At 36.1% G+C, this 23,788-nt stretch overlaps 2 protein-coding genes across 8 annotated transcripts in view; one reads left to right on the top strand and one right to left on the bottom strand.

Annotated features, from left to right (window-relative positions):
• The window catches only part of LOC107582789 (serine-rich coiled-coil domain-containing protein 2-like), a 58,831-nt gene extending 49,266 nt beyond the window's left edge, over window positions 1-9,565 (bottom strand). For both annotated transcript variants that reach the window (XM_016268813.1, XM_016268819.1), the window contains exon 1: window positions 8,951-9,565. The gene's annotated coding sequence lies outside the window, so the exon portion shown is untranslated. The remainder of the gene's footprint in view (window positions 1-8,950) is intronic.
• A 5,271-nt stretch (window positions 9,566-14,836) lies between these two features.
• Window positions 14,837-22,074, top strand: LOC107582763 (SPARC-like protein 1). 6 transcript variants are annotated; one of them, XM_016268789.1, is made up of 9 exons: window positions 14,837-14,966; window positions 15,819-15,903; window positions 16,979-17,051; window positions 17,617-17,728; window positions 18,769-18,887; window positions 19,316-19,470; window positions 21,095-21,207; window positions 21,630-21,724; window positions 21,826-22,074. In XM_016268789.1, exons 2-9 carry the CDS (start codon window positions 15,844-15,846, stop codon window positions 21,882-21,884), a joined length of 786 nt encoding a protein of 261 aa, XP_016124275.1. In that variant the 5' UTR covers window positions 14,837-14,966; window positions 15,819-15,843; the 3' UTR covers window positions 21,885-22,074. The 6 variants fall into 6 exon arrangements, with proteins under 6 accessions (XP_016124275.1, XP_016124257.1, XP_016124249.1 ...); XM_016268771.1 differs by having other exon boundaries at window positions 14,837-15,060; XM_016268763.1 differs by having other exon boundaries at window positions 14,837-15,171.
• The last annotated feature ends 1,714 nt before the right edge of the window (window positions 22,075-23,788 follow it).

The raw sequence follows: 23,788 nt of genomic DNA, 5'->3' as shown, positions 1-23,788 counted from the left end.
ACAAACAAAAAAAATTAATGACACTAATTTTATATCATTGTAACTTTGCTTTTCATACACTTTAAGTACTTCTTCATATACCACAGCAGCTATAGTCTATAAAATTATAGTCTGAGAAAGTTCAAACATGATTAAAAGCAAGTGAACAGTCAGTTAAAAAAAATTTTTTTTAAATACACAATTTACAAACAGTAGTATCAAGATACAGAAATTTAACAATTAAGTGTAAAATAACACTGCATAGTGTTCACTGTATGAATTAAATTTAGATTAATCTTTGTTATAGCTGTTTTGTTGTTTTGTTAACATTAGTGACATATTCAGCAGCAGGTATTTATAGGCTGCTGTCCCTTTAAATCCGACTGCACGGGTCCAGTATAAAGATTTTTTTCTCAGCGGTTTACATTTATTTAAAACATAACTGACTGCGTTTATGAGAATGATCATCGAGACGGGTACTATTGACATAATTCTGTGTGTATGTGTCTGTTCAAACATGAGGAGATGCGAAAGACGAATCAACTCTGTCTGAAACGCGTCTCTCTGTGTGCGCGCGCTTTGCGCATGTGCGGCAGAACTGAAGAGACGCTGTGCGAGATGCACCTTGTGCACGAGCTTCAGGTGTGAGTCAGACAACAAGACGAGACGGCAAAGTTGTTTTCTGCAACTTATTGCACTTAACTTTTTAACATCAAGCAATTCTCTGCTATATGCGTCGAACTAAAACTTTGACCTTTTGCAACGTTTTGATTTAAGTAGCCTATTATTAAAATTATTCAGATATCGCACACCCTTGCGATATGCATATTGCGATATTTACATTTGCGATATTTCGATATATCATGCAACCCTAGAGAACAAAGAATTCGGAGCGTAATGCTGACTGACCTAAATTATGTGTAATATGGTATTGCTCCATACAGTAAAGATTTGTTTGTTTATTATAGTGTTGTCATGGTACCAAAATTTCAGTATTCGGTACCAATACCAGTGAAAATCCACGGTTCTCGGTACCAATTTCGGGACCAAAGCAAAACACAAAAACATGCCAATTAAAAAATGTGACTATTCATTTAATCCAAACTGTGGACATATTTAATTTTAAAGGGCTTTTGAAAACCTAGAGTTATTCAGCCAAGAATAACAACTAAGTTAGCTAAAAAAAAAAAAATATATATATAAAGCCCAGAACTGCTTTTCTGGCTGATATGACACAAACAATGTTAACCATTTGTACATTCTCTAACATAAAATAAAATATAAAGCCCAGAACTGCTTTTCTGGCTGATATGACACAAACAATGTTAACCATTTGTACATTCTCTAACATGCATATTTTAGATTCACTATTCATTTAAAAGCCTCTGGTGTGTAAAAATAGTAAATATCATCATGTCCTCCTGTTTTTTTACCCTAATAAAAGTTATAGGAGCATTAAATAGTTAATAAAGATACTTCTTTTTATAATGCTCATTATATTAGCGTTAGCCGCGCTTATGTTGACGATTAACTACTCTAATAACAGCGTTCGTTTCAATCTGACATTCAAATTAAAATATAGAATAATATTCATAACCGAAGCGGTGTTTCCCCCAGACTTGCACTCTATTTGTTGCGGCATATATATGTAAATTCATTCTCAGCCAACAAGAGGCGCTTGTAAAGTGGGAGAGATCAAGTTTTCCCCAGTAACAGCTGTACACAAAGCAGCGCTCAGCTCACAAACGCTGCTCAGGCATTACAGGCAAGATGAAATGAAAATGACATACATCATTTTCTGAAGACAGTCGGTTTCCTTCAGAAATACAGTGATATAAAAACACCCGCACCGGGATTCGACTTTGACACGTGCAGTACTCATGAAAATCTATTTGTGGCGGTCAGTTTTGATATTGTGGCGGGCCACCACAAATAAATCAATGTATGGGAAACACCGATCTAAATATAAAAAATGTTAATGAAACTTACCTGCTTGAACTCTTTCATTTGATCTGGGTGCCTTTAATGCGTTTTGTTAGTTTGGTAAATTTTTTTGTACCGACTTGGTACCGAAGTACCGGGTCTTTTGACTACACTAGTTTATTAGCATTATTTAATTATAAAAATGATTAGCCATTTTATTTGGACTTGAGCCTCGCATCTGCTAGCCTAATGTGCCCTAGCAACTATTTAGCCAGACTCTTTTAATTAGAGAACGTAGTGATGCTAGTTACAGCAGCCCTCAGCAATGCTCTTCAAATAAATCAATTTTGCACAGGCAGCTAACGAGAGACAAAAACAGACCACATTTGATGTTGCCTAGGGTTATTAATGCTAACACTCCTACATATAGACAATGGATTGAAAGTGATCATAAGCCATTTGCATCATGGTACATCAAATGACACTTAAGCTAATTGTGACTATACTGGCCAGGGTAACCACTTATTAAACTTGAGGAACTGCTTTAAAAAAAGAACCATTTTAAAGGTAGATACGCAAGTCTGAGTTTGCCAAAAACAAAGCTGCTCAAAACTTTCAACAAATAACCTTCATCCAACATGCATTTACCCACCAAATCTGACCTCATAGTATCAGATCAGAACTTGATAATGTCTTTATCGATTTGTTTCTTCCTCTGTTAGGATGCAGCTGACAAGACAGACTCCAGTAAGAATCCTCAGCATTGATCAAGCAAGTCCACATCTAACCCATCTGAGTGGGAATCATCTTGGAAGAAAACTTTGTAACAGATGAACCGACCGATCTCAGGCCTTCTATGTCCATTATTTCAGACTGATTTATGCTCTGCACCTGGACTAAGTGTATGAAAAGCACTTTATATTTTATTCAGCAGGTAATGCTCAACCTCGGAAAAGGTGAGTTAGCACCTAAAATTCAGAACTGCCAATATTGTGAACTCAGAGTGGAATAAAACCATATCGTTTTGATGCCGTTTTTTGTGATTCTGAGATAAACAGTTTTATGTTAGCTTGTTAAACTAGTTTTTTCATGTTTTAAGATTAAAAAAATTCATGTTTTGTTGTGTTTTTAAATGAACATTTGGAATTTAATTAAAATAAAACAGAAAATTGCATGAATGTTCCTTTATTTGTTTGCTTTTTTCTTAATTTTCTAGTTTAACAAATTGGAAAAATAAAACAACTGATATAAATTTAACTTGGCAATTACACTGAAAAAAAATGTGTCATTCATCCAATTAAAAAAATTTAGGGAAAGGATTTCACATCTATATTTTTTAACTTGAGCCAATGAAAAATAAATAACTTGCCCTAAACAATATTTTCTATGTCTATGAAAACTATAAAAATAAATTTCTTAAACGAGAATTTGTGTTTCGATTAAATCTATATTTTTTTTGTTTGGATCAAAAATTGAATTTAAATTAATTGACTTTCTTCAACAAGAAAAATATACTTTGTGCTAGGTTTTATAAAATAGTTTTCATAGACATAGAAAATATTGTTTAGGGCAAGTTATTTATTTTTCATTAGCTCAAGTTAAAAAATATAGATGTACATTTTTTTAATTGGATAAATGAAAAAAAAAAGTCAGCGTATAATGCACCCTAGTCTCACCCTTCTCATTAAACACAACAAAGAAAAGAATCAGACAGCTGATCCTTGAAAATCACAGTAGCGTGGGCCATTACAACGAGCACACTGTGATTAAGTGTGATTTCCAGCAAAGAAAACTTTCAACAGCAAAACCTTATCCTGCTTAGTAAAGTCACTTGATCAGCATGAACCTACAGCATAAATACTGCACTGTAACGCACATAAAAGATTAAGAGGAGCATAAGAGACTGAAAATAGATCTACAACCTCTCATGGAACAAATCTGAACTGAACCACCCTTTATTGTTTCTCAATCTCATCTTTCAGCCTAGCAAACCTAATCCACTTACGTTAATGCAAAATGCCCTTTCTGTTGAGAGCAACAAAATAAAGAGTTTTCAGTCAGATGACTCGGCAGGTTTCTCATTCTTTCCAAGCCACTCAGTGTTGTTCTATGCGTTATTCCCCATGACTTGGTCCATAAGGACAAGGAGCTGCTTAAATAAAACACAATGACAAAGAGATGTATTACTCACGGCGGCCATGTTAAATGACTCAGCTCTTCACAAAACAACTATGCTATATAATTCACACAAAATATGATATCCATAATGACAATGATTATAAATTTTGTGATTTCCAATGAATTCATGAGTTTGTGATCATTTGCGACTGTGAGATTAAACTGTAGCAGGACAATAGTCAACGAAGAATTTAACAGTATTATTGAGATTATGATCAAATAAATCATTTAAGACAGTGTTTTAGGATTAGGGAGTAAACCATATTTTTTCAAACAATAGTAATTTCTCTTCTTTCCCAGTTTGCTTCATGTGGACTCCAGACAGGCCAAACCTAATATGCAAACAGTCCATTTGAATGTCACCCTTGACTAAACAGAAGAACAGATGCTACGCTGATGTAGTTATTGTATCACAGAGAGCCTAAATAAACATTACTACACATCCACAACTACAAAACCCAATAGAAACAGATTTTTTTTTTAAACAAACACACATCCACAGAGAGTCAGTCACATAAAGCTGCTGCGATTAGCTGCTATCCTGCTAGCTCTCACTTTGACACTTTAAGCACCTTGCTTAAAACCTTAGAGAGCTTTCTGTCACTTTTACTGTCTCAACACACAAATCCAGGTCTACATCTGTTTTAAAGCATCGGAATAAAATAAAACATTAACATTTCAACAAAATAAGCATTTCTAATACTTTAGATTGTGATAGCAATGACTATGTTCAGAGGTACTGTGACTTCCTGTCTATGTTGCCTTTGGCTCCATCAATTACATTTGAATGTATCTCCAACCATGATGTCACACCAGCAAATACCGACAGTAAATTCAAACAAGCTGAATCATCACAGGTTCGTTTCGGTTTTATACGGGAACTCTGTAATTAGTCTAATGCCAGTTAATGTCAATAAGAATTAAGTGAAGTTCTCACTTATCAGATTATTATATTGTGAATATAATCATAAAATGGCATCTGGCCTTTAGAAGATCTTTAGGATGATGTTTGTACATAGAGATGTAGTCTTGTTCATTCGGAGAAGTGTGTGTGCTACAGATGTACTGCAGAGAGACGCATGTGTTTACACAGCTGAACACATCAGCAAAAATATATACAAACACAAAAATACACACACAATATGAGGGTCAGAAAGACAGAACATGAACAAGGATGATCTTACACTCCAGGCACCCAAAACAATCAAAAAAGTCTTTGAAAAATATGTATCAGCCTCACAGGAAGGCCACACACTGATACACAGAAGAGAGCTGATATTGTCTACAATACAACGTGAGCAATGAGTTTCTGGGTGGCAAAACTGCGGTCATAACAGCCACTACCAAAACTTTGAATGAATTTTCAGCATCATTACTCCAGGCTTCAGTGTCACATGTTCCTTCAGAAGTTATTCTAATATGCTAATTTGGTTAATAACTCTTATTACATCTAACCTTCAAAATTAAAGTCTCAAAATGAATATCCATTTTTCATACTGTACATCATAATGCTGTGATGTACAGTATGTATAAAGTCGAAATTTTGACTTTCAAAATTAAAAAACGTTTTTGTTGTAAAGTTGCCATCTATGAGTTATAGGCCATAGCATGTAAATAATTATCAGCTTAGCAGGTACGAATTTTAATATCCGTGCATCCCATATCAATGACGTAAGTGTACAGTTACACATTCAGAACTCAACAACTAAAAGTTATCACCGAATAGCTGTCTGGCGCTGAGGACAGACATTTATCTGCCTGGATACTAGGGCTGCACGATTAATCGGATGCGACTGTCATGTGCATTTTGATAGAAATGCCGGTTCTGTAATCAGCAGGAAATCATCATCACGTGCTTTCAGATGGAGCAGAATTTACTACACATAGCCGTAGTTCACTGACAAGTTACGAAAAAAATAAAATAAAAAATAAAAATTTCGCAAAATTAATGAAATCGAAGAAATCGTTTGTGATAATGACAGCTGTTTGCATAGCTTCTCAGTGAACTACGGCTCTGTGAAGTAAATGCTGCTCCATCTGAAAGCATGTGAAAATACCACATTTAATAACATATTTTTACTCCAAACTCACTTAACATCAGTCGAGTGTTTGAAATAAATCCTTCTGTGAGATGTGGCTTCTTACACAGAATAAGGCATGCAACATATTTCATAGTATTTAAGAAGTGACAAAGGCATTGCATTATAAATATATTATAATTTTCATTAAAATAAAGAACTCCGATAAACCGTATATTGCCGTAGTCGTGTGTTTATTAGTCACGTTGAATCAATGAAAGCAGTTGAATCTTCTGTTTATTCAGCTGCAGCGATAGGCATTTTCTGGGTTTCTTCTGCGAGGCGTATTTGGAGTTTCAGCGCGAGAGCGCCCTCTGGCCTTTGGATGGAGATTTACTGCTGATCACAGAACCGTGCTTCACTGAAAGATACATATAACAATCGCAGCTTCTGTCGAATCGCGATCTCGATTCCATTTCGATTTATCGTGCAGCCCTACTGGATACTTCACATTATACCACATTAGACTCACTGTAACGAAATGACAGGCCTCAGGATGATCACCTAACAGCCACTGCTGTTAATTAACACCCCTCAGAGATATTTGACGCTAAACCAGTCATGAGGACAAAGCAGCTACAGGAAGAATTTTATCAGGTTATAGTTTGATCGAGGCATTCAAATGGTGAACAGACACATACACATGCCTGACATCTGCTGGAACATTCAACACCCATGTAAACCAAACCAATAAACAAGAGATCCTTGCACCTGTCAAGGACACACATAGTCTGTCAACACAAGTGCTAAGTGAGGACTTTTAGTTTTGGGGAGGGGGGTGTGTTGATGTTTTTGGCTTAACACAGTCTCGTCTGCATCTCTGACAGTTCATGGCCATTAACATCAGCACTGACTGACAGCTATGCAATCTTCATAAACAGAAAGAATAACAAGTGTAGTGGATGGTGTGTCCCCACCCTGGTGCCAAATGACAAGATGACAGATAAATGTTCTTTACTAACATGATTCAGTCTTGATCCAAATGTGTAAATTAAGCCATAATCACTGTATTCTTTCTAGATATAGTGTATGAGAATCCGACCTTGTGCTAGCATGCATTGAAATATACAGTAAATAACTTTAATAAAGGCTTAACCTAAGAGGTATGTATTTAAGGTTTTGAAAAAAAAAACTTTTGAATGCATTACTATAATCTCTGGTTATTTCCAGGGCTGGTTACTGAAAGACAAGACCAAAGCGGAAGTTATTAAGTCAGACATCAAAGTCTATCTAGGCCTCCCCCTTTTTCCCTTGATGGCCTTTGGATTTCATCACATGGACCAGATATACACAGGTGACAGGGTCACATGTGCTCGTTGGAATCAATTAAGAGCATTTAGCATTCTACAAATGACACGCTTCTAGAAAATGAAAGCAAAATGTACAAGTTTGTCTTTCAAGAAGTGAAGATGCTCTAAAACCTAGGATCCACCATCAATTTTCCCTTAAAATATCAGATCCATTCCAGACAGTTGCATTAAATGCACTGTTCAGTTAACATGAATGCACACGCATTTGTGATGTACTACATAACTCAGTGCATTTTTGAATTACGTAAGTTGTTCTAAATACACATATTTGATATGGTCCAATGAATAACTATATGTAAAAATCCATATAGTCACACTATCCTAACGGCTGTGTTGCGTAAAATGTTATCTCTGTTCTGTCTGCTGCTTGGATGGACACCGGTAGAAAAAGCGGTTGTAGTCTAGGGGGCAAAGGTCATCTCTGTTCTCAAAATAGCAGTGCAGTTCAACTTTAGCATGAACAACATCTGAACTGAGCTGAGTAAATTTGGAAAACCATACAAACTGAGGTTGTTCAATTACATAAACATTATGGACATTTCACATTTATGTACAAAGACATGCATAATACAATTTCGACCACACCCCGTGAACGCAAAGAAATATGCATAACAACAGCAGATATGACCCTTTAGTTCTTACATTCTGCATTTAAAACATAGTATTTGAACAAAAATGTTCCAACCAGTCAGATCTATCTGTAAATAGAGTTTTATGTGAGAGCTGGGAACCAAGATCTGGTTCTAATATTTAAAAAAATAATAATATTGGATGTCTTTCGGTTCCACTAGCATGCTTTTGTAGCGAATTTAACTCATGGGGAAATATGAATAATTAACCATAACTAATTATGATTAATTATTTCGCAGATGTAGACAGAACACCATCCTAAACTATGTTGATGTTTCCTAATACTGCTATTCTATAAAAACAGATAATCAGTTTGGCAATACCTTGTGCCGATATCCACACTTTTTATTTAACTGATCATTTTGTGATGTTTTGTTGTAGTATAATGAATTGTACTGATAGTATGCTTTGTATAATAATTTGGGTAATTACACTTTGTTCTTTTAGCAAATCAAAAACATGATAAATATACTCTGATTTCTGAACAAACACCATAAGCAAAGCAAAAACCTCAAAGTTCCACTTTTTAGTCACAATAATAAGTCAATCAGTCAGAACTCAGAGGAATCACTGACTCTCTCACTGATCAATGGCATTTTAAATGAATGAATCAAACGTTTAATTAACACTTACTTAATATGGTCTGCTAAATTTGGTTATTGCTGACAGCAGTAAATGCGATACGAACTGCATTTTTTCCCCAGATAGTTCTTCCTCAAAAGTCTTAAATGAATCGTTAATGAACCGATAAAGACTATGAAACGGAATCAGAATCGATCCCCTTACGGGAATACCATCTCTGTACGTGGACACAAAAACATTAGATTAGCGTTAACGTTATATGTGACTCACCTGTTCGAAGAAAATCAGCCGCGTCTATCCATGATGTAGATGTCAATGTCAAAGCTCAAGAGTTCACGGTCAACTTCTAACTCTTATTTAAAACAGCTCACGCCTTGATTACTATGCCGACTCATTCTATACACTAGGCCTACATCATATACTACACACTGTAACTGTTTAGTTAAACTGCTAGAAAGCAACCAGAGCATTGATTAAAACAGTTTACTAACAACACAAAGAAATGAACGGGTTGGTAAACAGTGTGAAAACAGATACTCGTATATTCCTTTTTTAAGGGTCGATATCCAGCATTATAAATATCCTTTCGTGAGATTTAAAGCGCTAAAGCTGCGGAACAGCAGTGATGCTGTACTGAAGTGAGACTCCATCATGATGTTTGTGATGTTCCGTCGCTCTTTCCAGCATCCTCTTCATCCGCACCTTGCTCACAGCGTTTCACTTGAGCTTCTACATAAACGCCTACGATATCAAAGTGCTAAAACAGGTAGTTTGTTTGCTCATAACGCTAAAGCAGGCGGGTGGTCTTCCTCTGCTTTGAGCTGATGTGTTGGAAAAGCGTGCGTTCAGCGTTTGGCCCGCGCCTACAAACAAACAGCCTCTCGACCCCACAGAGCGCGAGCTGCTACCGTACTCTCACGCGCGCTGCAAGTGTGACTCTGACGTAAGACGTGATTCACAGTGCACGAGCTCCGGGCTGGCTCTGTAGCCGGGAGCGAGCGCGAGTATTGAATGGCGATGTTAACGTGATATGGGCACGTTTTTGTGCACTAATTATGTAGAATATTATACACGTTATGCAGTTTATATTTATGATCTGAATGATCTTGTACACTTAATTACAAATATGTGTTAGATATTTTTTGGCTAGTCTATAGCTTGTGGTGTAGGGAAGTTGTGGCCTAATGGTTAGAGAGTCGGACTCATAACCCAAAGGTTGTGGGTTTGAGTCTCGTACCGGCAGGGATTGTAGGTGAGGGGAGTGAATGTACAGCACTCTCTCCCACCTTCAATACCACGACTGAGGTGCCCTTGAGCAAGGCACCGAACCCCCAACTGCTCCCCGGGCGCCGCAGCATAAATGGCTGCCCACTGCTCCGGGTGTGTGTTCATGGTGTGTGTGTTCACTGCTGTGTGTGTGTGCACTTTGGATGGGTAAATGCAGAGCACTAATTCCGAGTATGGGTCACCATACTTGGCCACACGTCACGTCATGTAAAACGTAGGATCCAGGGGCCCACCAGTTTTATATACAAGTAACCCAGTCAGGGTTCCTACTTATTTATAAACAATTTTCCATAGGGTTTCCATAGGCCTACCATATTGTGTCATTGGATAAGTAGATAGATAGGCTAGACAAAATTCCCAGGGCCTGAGACAACATGTATAAGGGAGGGTGGGTCCCCTTGTTCCCAATATTAAACTATGGGGCCAGGGACAATTTCCCAGCCTGAATCCTGTTTCTTTAACTCACTCAGGGGCAGTGTTATTTTAGCATCATTGAGAAAGGCCTATATTTATCATATATCTATTTTTTGTTTTTTAATATTTTAAATTAGTTTTTATTTTTGTATTTCCTTTTTTAGTTAAAATTTTAGTAATTTTGTTTTTGTAATTTTTTTTATACATCTATATGATTTTATTACTATTTCAGTTTTAGTGCAACAAGTTAAACTAAATGTAATGTTATTGCTTTGGCAACTAGCTAAAATAAGTAAATTTTTAATACTTTATTTTATTTCAGTTAACAATTATTTTATATTGGGGACGTATACTGCTGGACTTCTCCAATCATTTCATCCACATAAAATCAGCCCCTTTATTACAATCAGCTGCAAACTCACATTCAGATCTCTATCTGCCATATGCCTTGTGCTTTATATATATTTTTTTTTACATTTTACCTTATTTGTATATTTGTATAGTTGTATTTTGTATTTTGTATTTAATCTGTACCTATCTGTATTTATGTTATCTGTATGCACCAAGGGTCTGAGAGTAACGCAATTTCAATTCTCTGTGTGTATGTGCTGTACATGTGGAAGAATTGACAATAAAGCAGACTTGACTTGACTTGACTTCCATCCTATCAACAACTGATAACTAGAACCAAGTGCTTTACATTTTATTCTTTTTCGATTATCCGTTTCACTTGGATATACGTCACTATTTGAAAGAAAAGATCTGCTGGTACTTCTGTTACATCACCACTTTAATACTTTATATCTGCTGTCTGCTGCTTCGTGTTGTCTGCCATGTAGCTACTAGTTGTATGTTGTATGGCTGTGGTGTCTGGTGATTTGTGAATGCCACTAAGGATCAGCATGTTTAAGAATTCCATTGTACTTGTGCATATTGCAACAATGTAGCCTACTCTGCTCTCCACCAGGCTACACACACAGTTCAGTAGATGTTTTTCTTCCTCCTTGATAGACTGGGAAGAACTCTCAGCTCCAGATATTAAAATTGTATCTGCTCAAAATCCTTCGAGATTTCAGCATTTCAAACAGCCGGATTGGGAAAGTATAAAAGAGAGATGCTGTCAACTTGTTTAGTTTATTGGACTTCTACTGGACTATTGAATATCAACCATTCATTGCCATTACAAAGCTTGGAAGAGCCTGGACATTTTTAAATATAACTCCAATTGTATTCGTCTGAAAGAAGCAAGTCATATACACCTATGGCTTGAGGGTGAGTAAATCATGGTGTAATTTTCATTTTTGGGTGAACTATCCCTTTAACGCTGGGTTCTTTGGGAGGCTGAACAAGGTTATCTTTCCCTCACAACCAAAAACAGACTTCTTTGGTGACATTGTTGATTTGGTCAACAATGATCTTGGTTGATTTCTGGTGTCCTGACATTTCATATTGTCCTACCAGGGTTTACTGCGCATGCGCACATCAATATTGCGTCCTTTTTCTCATGCTGAACAACAATATTTAATGTATCTGTAAGGGTAGGTTTAGGGTTGTGGCAGATGTAGACGTTAATAAATAAAGAGAAGTGCCCATACAAGGAATTCCGTCCTTTATGACATCATACAGGGCCATAATCGAAAAAACTTTCCAAAACTTATACGAACCATGAAGGAGTGTATTTGACACAGAAATACTCCGTCATACGTCCAACTCGGTTTTCTTTTTAACTTTGGCCATGTTTAGCATGAGAATCCAACTCTTTAACTAACTTAGAATGCATGAAATAGCATGAAGCCGCCTTTCCATTATCTTTTTTTTTTTATTATTATTATTGCAGTTTTTAGAGCAAAGAACATATAAGGGCAATAACATTTAAACTGAATGAAAACAAATACTTAAAATAAATAAAAATTAAATAAGAAAAGCAATAAAAAATATATATAATGTCTGTAAACAAGTACAAATAATTAAAAATTATTCAAAGTATAGATTTAAGGCTTTAAAGTGATTTACAGTTTAGGTTTTTTCACTGGCCATTTACATTTGTGAATAAAGAATTTTCCATATAAAAAGAGTAAGTTCACAATTTACCAAATTTTGAAGCCAACAGTATACTCGTAAAAAAAATAAAACACGCCTTTCCATTATCTACAACAAGCGACAAACGACAGACCGGAAGTCATTCATTTCCAGTGGAGAGTAGTGCGGGAGCTGCGTGGAGTTCCGATCATATGCGTATGCGGAAAATTCGGATCCGATTTGAGTTTCGGATGCGTTCAAATATTTTAAATTCTAATTATTAAATCATTATGTACGTTGATTGGCCCCATAAAACTACTTTGTTTTTATTTGAGGGGGTCATTTGTTTTGTGTGGATCATACATTCATTGATTACATTCATTAAAAGCATAGGCTACATTTTGCCATGGTGATAAGCCGGGGGCAAGTTCAAGCTCAAACCGGTGTGCACCGTTTTGCAACGGTTTCCGGTTTGAACGACATGTTTCCTGGAAACGGTGTGCAACTGGGTTTGAGATGCGTTTTCTCTTGTTTGGTGGGTGTGTCAAACATGTCAGCCCAATCAGCAGCAGCATGTATATAAACCACGCGGTATTAAAGAGACAGCTTGCACAATGTAATTAGCATCCAAATAAAATCACAAGAGCAAGTAGGCTATATTGTTTGCACATGTTTATTTACATTAAAGGCAAAATAACTGAAATAATAAGGGCACAAGTATAGATCTGGAACTTCTTTAAGTCTGTCTAAATATAATTTAGTAATTGCAATGTCTTCTGGTCCATATCCTTTCCTTAGGAAATAAAACTAAACTTATTTAACATTGAACTGACTTGAGCTGAATAATGACACTATTATCAGTAGAGCTTTTTTACAACTGAAATTGAAGTTGTTTCATAAAAGATGAACCTTGCGACACTGTTATTTTCCTGTTTATTGCTGTGAAGCTAATGTAAAACAGTCAGAATCTGACATTAATATTGTATAAAGTGCTATATAAATAAATGTAACTTGATTTGACATCTCAATGCACTGACTTTGTCCAGTGAACACCAACATTACATTGTTTCATAATAGATGAACTTGGCAACATCAACACTGATAAAACTAAACTTATTTAACATTGAACTGACTTGAGCTGAATAATGACACTATTATCTTCTGCTTCCGTAGAGCTTTTTTACAATTGAAATTGAAGTTGTTTCATAAAAGATGAACCTTGCGACACTGTTATTTTCCTGTTTATTGCTGTGAAGCTAATGTAAAACAGTCAGAATCTGACATTAATATTGTATAAAGTGCTATATAAATAAATGTAACTTGATTTGACATCTCAATGCACTGACTTTGTCCAGTGAACACCAGATGGCGCCGTCAAACAACTGTTTAGTGCTGGGGCTCTAATGCCGTGCTTCTAAATAACACTGCTGACTCTGAGGGCCCCATCACTCCACATTTGCCTGTGTCTGTGTGTGTATGCATAATGGGAGCATTTGTCTCCTTTTTATGCTAAATTAATAACATATGAACCAACATGTGGGAGAGATCTCCCACCAATGTGACAAAAACAAAAGCGATGAATGGCAAACAAACTGTCCTGACAAAATGATTCATGTTGAGGTCAAAGGGCACAGAGGTCAGATACTTAAGGCTGCAGGACACCACAGAGGACACCGATTATTTATGTATTTGCCTGTGACTATAATCAAAAGTCTTTAAAATAGACACATCGGCACCTGTAAAAGCTTTACTCACAGAAAAACAACTCAAACATACTCATACAAATGAAGTTTTCTGTCACTCAGTTTGCTTGAGTGTGAAGATTTGTGGATTATTATGACATTATATACTCAACCGTTTGAAAAAAAGTTTTGTTTTGGAATTTCAAAGCATAGTTTTAGACTCATGCCATCCGGCCCAGTGCCCTCGATTTCATCTGTTTATGTGGGTGTGTGTGTGTGAGAAAGAGAAAAAGATAAAGAGAGAGTGGAAGTGCTCTGGTTCTCATTGAGTCTGGCATTACTTTACAGACAAAAACACTCATACAAATGAAGTTTTCTGTCACTCAGTTTGCTTGAGTGTGAAGATTTGTGGATTATTATGACATTATATACTCAACAGTTTGAAAAAAAGTTTTGTTTTGGAATTTCAAAGCATAGTTTTAGACTCATGCCATCCGGCCCAGTGCCCTCGATTTCATCTGTTTATGTGGGTGTGTGTGTGTGAGAAAGAGAAAAAGATAAAGAGAGAGTGGAAGTGCTCTGGTTCTCATTGAGTCTGGCATTACTTTACAGACAAAAAGATTTACAGGCCACAGAAACAGATGGAGGAACGCAGTACAAAGTAGGAGGAGAGAAAAGAGAGAGTTCAGGTTTGCGCTGTCTTTAGATGTTTTTCTCAGTCCCTGTGTAAGGGGAGGTGAGTGAGAGTGTGTGTGTGTGTGTGTGTGTGTGTGTGTGTGTGTGTGTGTGTGTCCAAATCCATGCTGTTAATGGATTTGCTAATTAAGGACTTCTCAGGTGATGCCAGAAAAAGCAGGAGAGGAAATGGAGGAGTGGAGTGCCAGGTAAGAGGAGACGGTAGAAATAGATTTATCAAATGAAGAGAGAAGATGGGGGGAAACAAGACAAACCTGAAGGAGGGGCAGAGGGAAAAGAAAGGTATGTGGCTGTCTGATAGTGTGAGAGGGAATACGGAGAGAAAGAGTAGAAGAAGTAGGCAAAGTGATTAAATAGCACGAAAAGAGAGATCATAAGAGCGGAGAGACTCTGGTAAGAATTTTTACACCAATTAAAAGAAATGGCAAAGGAATGAAAGGGTGATTCTGTCAGGACGACTGCTCTGTTAAAGTAACTCTATCTGCTCTGAGCCGTAACATTCAGTAATGACTTCCCAGTGATGGGGCCACTCCATTCTACACACACACACACACACACACGTCTAATGAGCACTCCGGGGCTTATACACAATACTGAGACTACTGTGAGTAATTTAAAGAGGAGAGCGATCAGACAGAATCAGCTTTGATTAAGATTTGTGCTTTGTCTTTTATCTTCACATTTATAAGTATGATCTCTTATGCTTTCTATTATGATTTTTTTTACGTATCAGGTTGATATGATAGTGTAGTTCTTTGCATGGACGTTGTTTTTTCTGTATGTCTTGTGTGTTCATTAGTTCTGTGCTTTCTTAATGAAATGAAAAAGAACATCTCTCACGATATCCTCAAGAAGATTCAAATCTTTGGGAGATAATTATTAAATTTTAAACACAATCCCGTTTCCTTATACTATTTCTGGAAAGTTTTCGTTTGGAGAAACAAACTTTTTATACATTTGAGTGCATTCTGGGTGAGAGTCTGAGTCAGAACTCTGCCGGATTGAAACTTCAAAAGTCACCTGTTAAATGCATGTTTCAGATCCATAAACGTCCTTCCATGAGCCATGAATCTGCTCTGTCATCTGTTGTTCTTGACAATTACCCTTCACCTTGGTGTCGTCAAGGTAAGTGGTTTATAGTTGCTTTCATGAGAACATGTTGCTAATGTGCTCTTATTTTAAATATGAAAAAATAATCAATTAAGATTGCGAAAAGCAATTGGCAAATATGTTTTTGAAATGCAATTTCAAAAATACATTAAAAATTAGCCTATTTATTAATTTATTATTTATTGTTTTATTTTCCAGCATTTTATAACATTAATTAAATGTGCAAATATGTCTATTTGTCAATTTAGAAAGTAATTGAATAATTTATTTTATTGTGATGTTTAACTACATTTTAAAACATGGCTTTAACAAGCAGTTGTAAGTCAAATTAAAAAATGACTTATTTATTAAAATGTTTGTTTGAATTGTTAAATTTAACCAATGAAAACTACCCTATGAAAAATATTCCATGCTGTGTGGAACAAGCAAAAAGGTATTGATTTTTCTAAAAAAATGTTTAAATCTAAAATGATCTTATATGAAGTTATTTCATGGAATACTATCAGTCCAAAAGAGTTAAAAGATAGGTAGAGTTTAAGCGTGAAAGCGTGAGTCTAAGTCTGTAAAAACTGTAAAAGCTTTCATGCTTACTGTGCCATAATGGTTAACAGACTGCTGTAAATGTGCATGCTTCTTCATTTCACATGCATTCTTCATTCATGTGCCTCTCCCTTTTTTAAAGCATATTTCTGCACACATGCTCTCGCAATATGATTCTCATCCATCAAGCCTTAAACACACTCAGTAATTCTCTCATATATTTGAAGATCTCAAAGATCAAGAAAAGGACTTAGGAAAATTGAAAAATAAATTACAGTTCATTACGTTTACTATAAAAGCAGGGAAACTAACAGACAGCTGAATGAGCATATGACCCTGAAGACTGAAGTAATGGCTGCTGAAAATTCAGCTTTGCCATCACGGGAATAAATTAGATATTAAACCCAAACTTTTGAATGGTAATGTATGTAGCAAAAATGTCCTCCACATTTTTATATACAAGAACACATACCATGTGAATAACTTTATTTGTGTGTGTGTGTGTGTGTGTGTGTGTGTGTGCGTGCGTGCGTGCGTGTGTGTGTGTAAGGGTGGAAGAGCCCAGCGTAAACAGAGGCAGGCTGAAGAGAAGTTGAGGCCTTATTTGGGCAGAGTGGATCCAGGTGAGAGTTGTTTACATTTACATTTAGTCATTTAGCAGACGCGTTTATCCAAAGCGACTTACAAATGAGGACAATAGAAGCAATCAAAATCAACAAAAGAGCAATGATATACAAGTGCTATAACAAGTTTCAGTTAGCTTAATGCAGTACACGTAGCATTTTAAATTATATCATAAATAAAAAGAAAACAGATAGAATAGAAAAAGAATAGAGCAAGCTGGTATTAGAGGCCTTTTCTGCTTTTGTTAATAATATAATAAATAAAAAGAAAACAGATAGAATACAAAAACATTAGAAAGCTAGTGTTGTTTTTTTATTAAAGAAAACAAGCAGCAAATGAATAGAGTGCAAGTCTAAAAGGGACAAGTGTTTTGTTTTTTTAAGAATAGAATTAGAATAGCGAGTGCTAGAGTTAGATTAGACATAATCTAACATTAGGTTAGACATTATTATTTAATGTCACTCTTATTTTATGACTGGTTTTGAACATTATTTATTCAGTATACAAAGTTGCTTCTTCTTTTTACTATTAAACTCACTCTCTTTCTTTCTTTCTCCTCTTCAGAATCCCTGTGTAAGTTGTTGAAATGTCACAGTCCTATTGGTTCCTGGTGCCAAGTAGTGAAGGAGGGGGGAGTTCTCACTCCTAAATGTGTGTGTCCAAAGACCTGCCCACGGTAAGACACACTCCAACAAACTAATAACAATTTTCCAAGACACCTGAGCTGATTTCATTGGCAAGCTACTTACAGTGAGCCAGTGGCATGAACAGTGCAGCTCAGAGCTCAGTGTCATGATTAAGAACAGAATAATGACGTAAGACACTCCTTGCGGCTCACAGACTCCTTGGAATCAAACCAACAACCCAGACATCTAACTACTGGTATATTCGCTCTGTGTACTTAGTCTTTAATGCAGATAAATGTCACATGCAGAAAAAAAGAAAGAAAAAGAGAAGATGTGCTTGAGGGAACCCACTTTAAAAATGCTGATATAGTTTTAAAAATAATATGACATTTTATTAAAACATCTCAGGCAGAGAGGTATTTTTTTTTTTACAATACCTTATGTAGTTAAACATATTAAAACAACCAATTAAACAGCTTTAAACTTGATTCATTAACAATAGCTCTACTTCTTTCTACATCAAGTGGTGAGGCTACACAGTACCCAAGTTAGTTATCATTAAAAACGTAGGCTAATTAAAAAAGTATATAAATATATATATTGAAATTCATTAGTATTAATGTACCTTCATGACATGTTAAAATCGACAGTTTTGGTTTTTCTAAATGTCTCTTTTGATGGTTTCATATCAGTTCACTGCTCAAAACACTGATAAGCACAAACTAATTTTATCCTCACTGCAAGTGAGAATAATGCACTCTGTATTTTCTTTTAACTTGTGTAATTGTATTCATGTTTTTTGATGGCACAACCTGTCCATGTTGGCATCTGTCTAATTTGGCTGCTTCTACTAAGTGACAGATGATTTTATGCCACAATAGTACACAATTTGATATGACGCACAGACTGTGATATCAACAACAAATAATATGAAGAGCATTTTCTCATTCCATTTACAAAATTAGCTATTTTTGCACTATTATATGGTTTGTTGAATTGTATTATTTGTGTTTAGTATTGTTAACTGCTGTTTTAACGCTGAACAAACCCAGTCGAGAAGCACTTTGTGTGTGGATGTTGTTTTCTACAGGCAGGGAGCAGCAGTGTGCAGCGTTTTGGGGAAGACGTACAGCAACGAGTGTCTTCTTCACAAGGAGGCCTGCCGCAAAAAACGACGCATTGGCAAGGCACATAGTGGAGCTTGTCTGGGTAGAAAGATACACACTCACACCCTGCTGAAAAACAAACAGACAACAGAAACCATCACAGAATTTATAATGGTTTTCTGGTTGTAATGGTAATTGTATTGGTTTTAATGGAAAATGTATTGATCCCTTTGGGTCTTTATTGGTAATTTGTCACCTTTTATTGGTGACGTATTAAAACCACTAAACCCTAATGGAATATGTCCCAAAACACACTACAGTAAACCATTTTAAAAATTGTTTTAATGGTTAATAGTCGATTGTTTGTAATGATATTTGCAGTAGAAACCATTAGAATTTCTGTGATGATTTCTACTGTTTTTTTTTCAGTATTGACACACACAAAAAGTTTTAGCTTCATTATATTTAAATGCACGTTCAATCACTGTTGAGTGATGTTGTCTAAAAACACTCTTGTGGTTTCTCTGTCAGTAAGTGAGGCTGAGTGCTCTGAGGAAGAGTTCGGTCAGTTCCCATACCGTCTGCTGGACTGGTTCTTACTCCTCAGCAGAATGGGAGAGAGATACACACCAGCCGCTCCCTCTCAAAGCTGTCTCACACACACCCAGCGAACCCAACTTGCAGAGGTAACGCAAAGAAACACACTGAACTCACTCAAATCACTTACACATAGGGCCAATGCCATGTTTAGATCATTCACACTTTGCATGCATTTTTGCTTTTCAACACACACACACACACAGGTTTGTTTTAATGGTTTATGGGGACTCTCCATAGGCGTAATGGTTTTTATACTGTACAAACCATATTTTCTATTGCCCTACACCAACCCTACCCCTAAACCTACCCCTTACAGGAAACTTTCTGCATTTTTAGATTTTCAAAAAAACTAATTCTGAATTATTTATAAGCCTTTTGAATTACGGGGACACTGAAAATGTCCTCATAAATCACCTTCTCGTTGTAATACCTATGTCATACCCATGTTATTATACAAATTTGTGTCCTCATAAACCACATAAACATGCACACACACACACACACACACTATTCAAATACTTTACAACATATCTTGAAATTGTGGTAAACATTGTGTGTATGTGTGTATGTGTGATGCTTTATGTCAAGATTCATAAATATGTCAAGAGTCAAAAGAAACTCTTGATTCATGTACATCCACACAAACCATCCACTTCCAAGCATGTCTCAAGATTAAACTTCAGGCAAGTAAATTGATACCATTAGGGTATTTTGATTGAAAAAAAAAACTCCTATTATTGATCACCTGCACATTGATTATCTTTAAATGATTAAATGGGAACCCTGATAAAACCATAACAACTACTCTGAATTTAATTCTAATCGAAAGATCCTTTAAAGATTTCCCTATGTAGTGGAAAGAAAGGGGCTAATCATGCTAAAGTTAATGGCAACACATCATTCAGATCCCTTCAAATGGAAAAAAAATATTTTCCTCAGTATTGTGACACATCCAAGTGAAACAGATAATTGAACAGAAAAAAATATAGGGTACAGAGTTAATTCAATCCACTGATTGTTGATTGGATGGAGGCAGATCTGAATGCGAGCTTGCAGTCGATTGTAAGAGAAGTGGCAGGGTTTATGACGATGAAAAGATCAGAGAAATCTGGTTTACGTCATCAGACAGTAGTCTGTTGTTTCACCGAAAGATCGAGTTACAGAATTCTGATTTAAAATTACAAGCTCAAACCATTTTTTTTTTATTAAACACATGTATAGATGAATTGTTCACAAAAAGATCAATAACATGCATTAGAAAATAGATAGCGTGAATATCCATTTCATGACAACTTTAAGCATTCCCTTGAGACACTAGTCATGCTACCCTTCTAAAATTCACTCTATGTCAAAGTACATAGTGTATAGTGTAAGTGTGCCGTGTATGATAGGACATAACTCTTTTTTGAACCAGTCAGCGCTGTTTTAAGCCTGTAGACTAAGCTGTTAGCTTGCTAATCGAAGGCTAATTGAATATAATACTTGTAAAGTACTTCAAAAGACTTTAATTTAAATGTTAAATGAGGATAAATAAATCTCAAAGTCATTTTCTATGATTTCTAATCAGACACCCATAAAAAGTTATCTCAGCCGATGGATGCTAGGGAATCTTTTTTTCTATTCAGTTGTGAATTTGTGATAAAAGCATTAAGTCCTATAATCCTTTATTCTTTTGTCTCTCTCCATCTATTTTCTCCCTTTATTTTTCAGAGAAGGTTTGTTCTGTTGGATCGTAACAGGGACGGGAAGTTAAGCAGGAGAGATCTGAGAAAGCTTCACTATAAGCGGATACCACTGGAGCACTGCGCTCAAAGATTCTTCCAGTAACACACACACAGAAAATGACACTAGTGCCTATGGAGACACACAGTCACCACACCACTGTGATTTTGTGATGTTTTCTCCTGTCTGACCTTCTTTGTATTTGCATAATATTACTGCAAACCCTCCCAGCACCCTTCTGATTATAGTACACATGCCTTCAGGATGTCACCCACCCCTCTCTCTCATCCTCTTTCAATCTCTCTTCGCTCGCTCTTCCTCTCAATCTCTCTCTCTCTCTCATTCAAAGCTGTTGATGCTTATTGCCTTCCTACTGTTCTAATGTGAGTGGTGTCCTTTACGGCTGATAGCAGCGGAGAGAGACGTAGGGGGATGTAGAAATCAAAAACAAGAGCGACAAAGGCAAAGAGTAGAACTACACTTGTAGATTTCAACAATATGGTGTTTGTGTGTGTGCGTGTAGGTCATGTGACAAGAACAAGAATAAGAAGGTGACCCTGAGGGAGTGGACATCCTGTCTGGCTGACCGGTCAGAACGCTGGTTTCAGGATTTCATGTGTAAGTCTATATTTGTTTCATCTGAATATGAGATTCTCATGTGTAAGCATGTTCAAACACATACACACACATCGTGTCCCTTCTTCTTCTCTCTACCGCAGCCGTGAAGATGGGCTCACCAAAGCTGTGTCCTGTCCCAGACAACAACCTTTACATTTAGATGCTTTATCCGGGTGGAATTGTATTTTAAAACCTATCAGCTTGACTCATGAATATTAATTAACTAGGTGACATTTATCTAGAAGTTATAATAATTGAAACCTCTAGAAAGCTAGCCATTTACATTCTGCATTTGTTGGATTAAAAATACTGTAAAACAGTGATATTGTGAAATATTCTTACAATTTAAAATAACGCTTTTTTTTTAAATTTTGAATATATTGTAAAGTGTAATTTATTCCTGTGATGGCAAAGCTGAATTTTCAGCAGCCATTACTCTTCAGTGTCACATGACCCTTTGGATATTATTCTAATATGCTGATTTACTACTTAATCAACTTTTCCTATTATCATCACTATAATAATAAAAAAAGACAATTGCTATGCTTAATATTTTTAGGATTAAAATAGAAAGTTCAAAATAAAAGCATTTATTTAAAATAGAAATCTTTTGTAACATTATACATGTCTTTACTGTCATTTTTGATCAATTTAATGCATACGTGCTAAATAAAAGTTTTTATTTTCTAAAAATAGATGTTATAAAAAATTATTAAAAAGTACAATATCTTTTTTTTTTTTTGCAAAATATATGGCTAAATTTGACTATTTGCCAGCTATATAGTTTTTTCTTTTTCTTTTTGAAAAGCAAGCCAAGCAAATCAAAGCACTTAAAACACAATGACAATGAATAGTTGCTTCCCCTCTGTTATATTTAAAGTCTGACAAAAATGGGACATAATAAAAGTCTAAATATCTCTGTTGCTTTTTCATTGCTTTGCGCATGTATTTGTGTATATGTTGGGACTCAGTGCTGCAATCTAGTCAACAAAAACTGCTTTTTGAGGGACAGCGGCATGTATCATGGATCACACAAGCAATTACTGCAGAGAGGGAAAGAGAGAGAGAGAGGGATTGGGCTATAACCTTAAACAGAAGAATGGAGAGCAGATTAATTGAGGGGTGGTGTTTAATAGGAGAGAGATGGAGAGAGAGATGGATGACCCTTGAGAGAGATAAAAGACTACGTGACCAGGGATGAGAGGAATAGATAATATGGCAGAGAGACAGGGAAAGGGAAGGGCACTGAAAGAGAGAGAGGATCTCGTAATGCACTCACAGAATGGGACGGGGAGGGGGACAAGTTACAGTAAGGAGAGAAAATAGATTGAAGCATGAAAAATGGATCAGAAAGAGAGAGACGGCGGGGGGAAGGGGCGTGAGAGAGAGAAAGAGTTGCAGAAGGGTGTGATAAAGGGTGGGAGGAGATTGTTAGATGGAAAGAGAAAAAGAGGAGAGTAACTAAATGGCATCCCACCACAAAGTAACTTCCCCTTATAGATCATTGATGTCTTCCACTTTTCCAAACACTAAACGCTTCCAATCATGTCTGCCAAGTGTGAAAAATTGATTCTCAACATTTGAAAACAAGTAGATCTAGTTTTCCATGTCTATATGACCCAGAAAGTGCAGCAGAATAATCAGATATCATTACATTTGTATCTTTTACAGTGGTTTTGGTTTCCTGTAGCTGTAGTGCAGTCAAGAATCATCTCATCTGGCAGCATCTTCTGCATTGTTTTGGTTTATGGTGCGGTTTGATATCTGTTATTGTGTTGCGTGATCATTCTGAGTTGTGACATTTTGAGGTTATGCTTTGAGTTTAATGTGTGCTGTGATTTTCTTATTCTTGTGTTGTTAATACGCAATGTAGTTTGGTCCTGTGTTGCCTTAGTAAATGTTTTCATTCAGACTTGAATATATATATATATATATATATACACAGTAGTCAACATTTGAAGTGGATCAAAAAAGTTCATCAAAGTTGTCCTAAGACAAGAACGGGTATTGTTTTGGTTTTAGGACAACTTTGATGAAAGGTTTTGATCGACTTCAAGTGTTCAC

This window comes from Sinocyclocheilus grahami, unplaced genomic scaffold, assembly GCF_001515645.1.
Source record: "Sinocyclocheilus grahami isolate Dianchi unplaced genomic scaffold, SAMN03320097.WGS_v1.1 scaffold4.1, whole genome shotgun sequence".
Classification (NCBI taxonomy): Eukaryota; Metazoa; Chordata; class Actinopteri; order Cypriniformes; family Cyprinidae; genus Sinocyclocheilus; species Sinocyclocheilus grahami.
The sequence above is the reverse complement of the archived record's forward strand: the minus strand, read 5'-3'. Positions and strand labels throughout refer to the sequence as shown.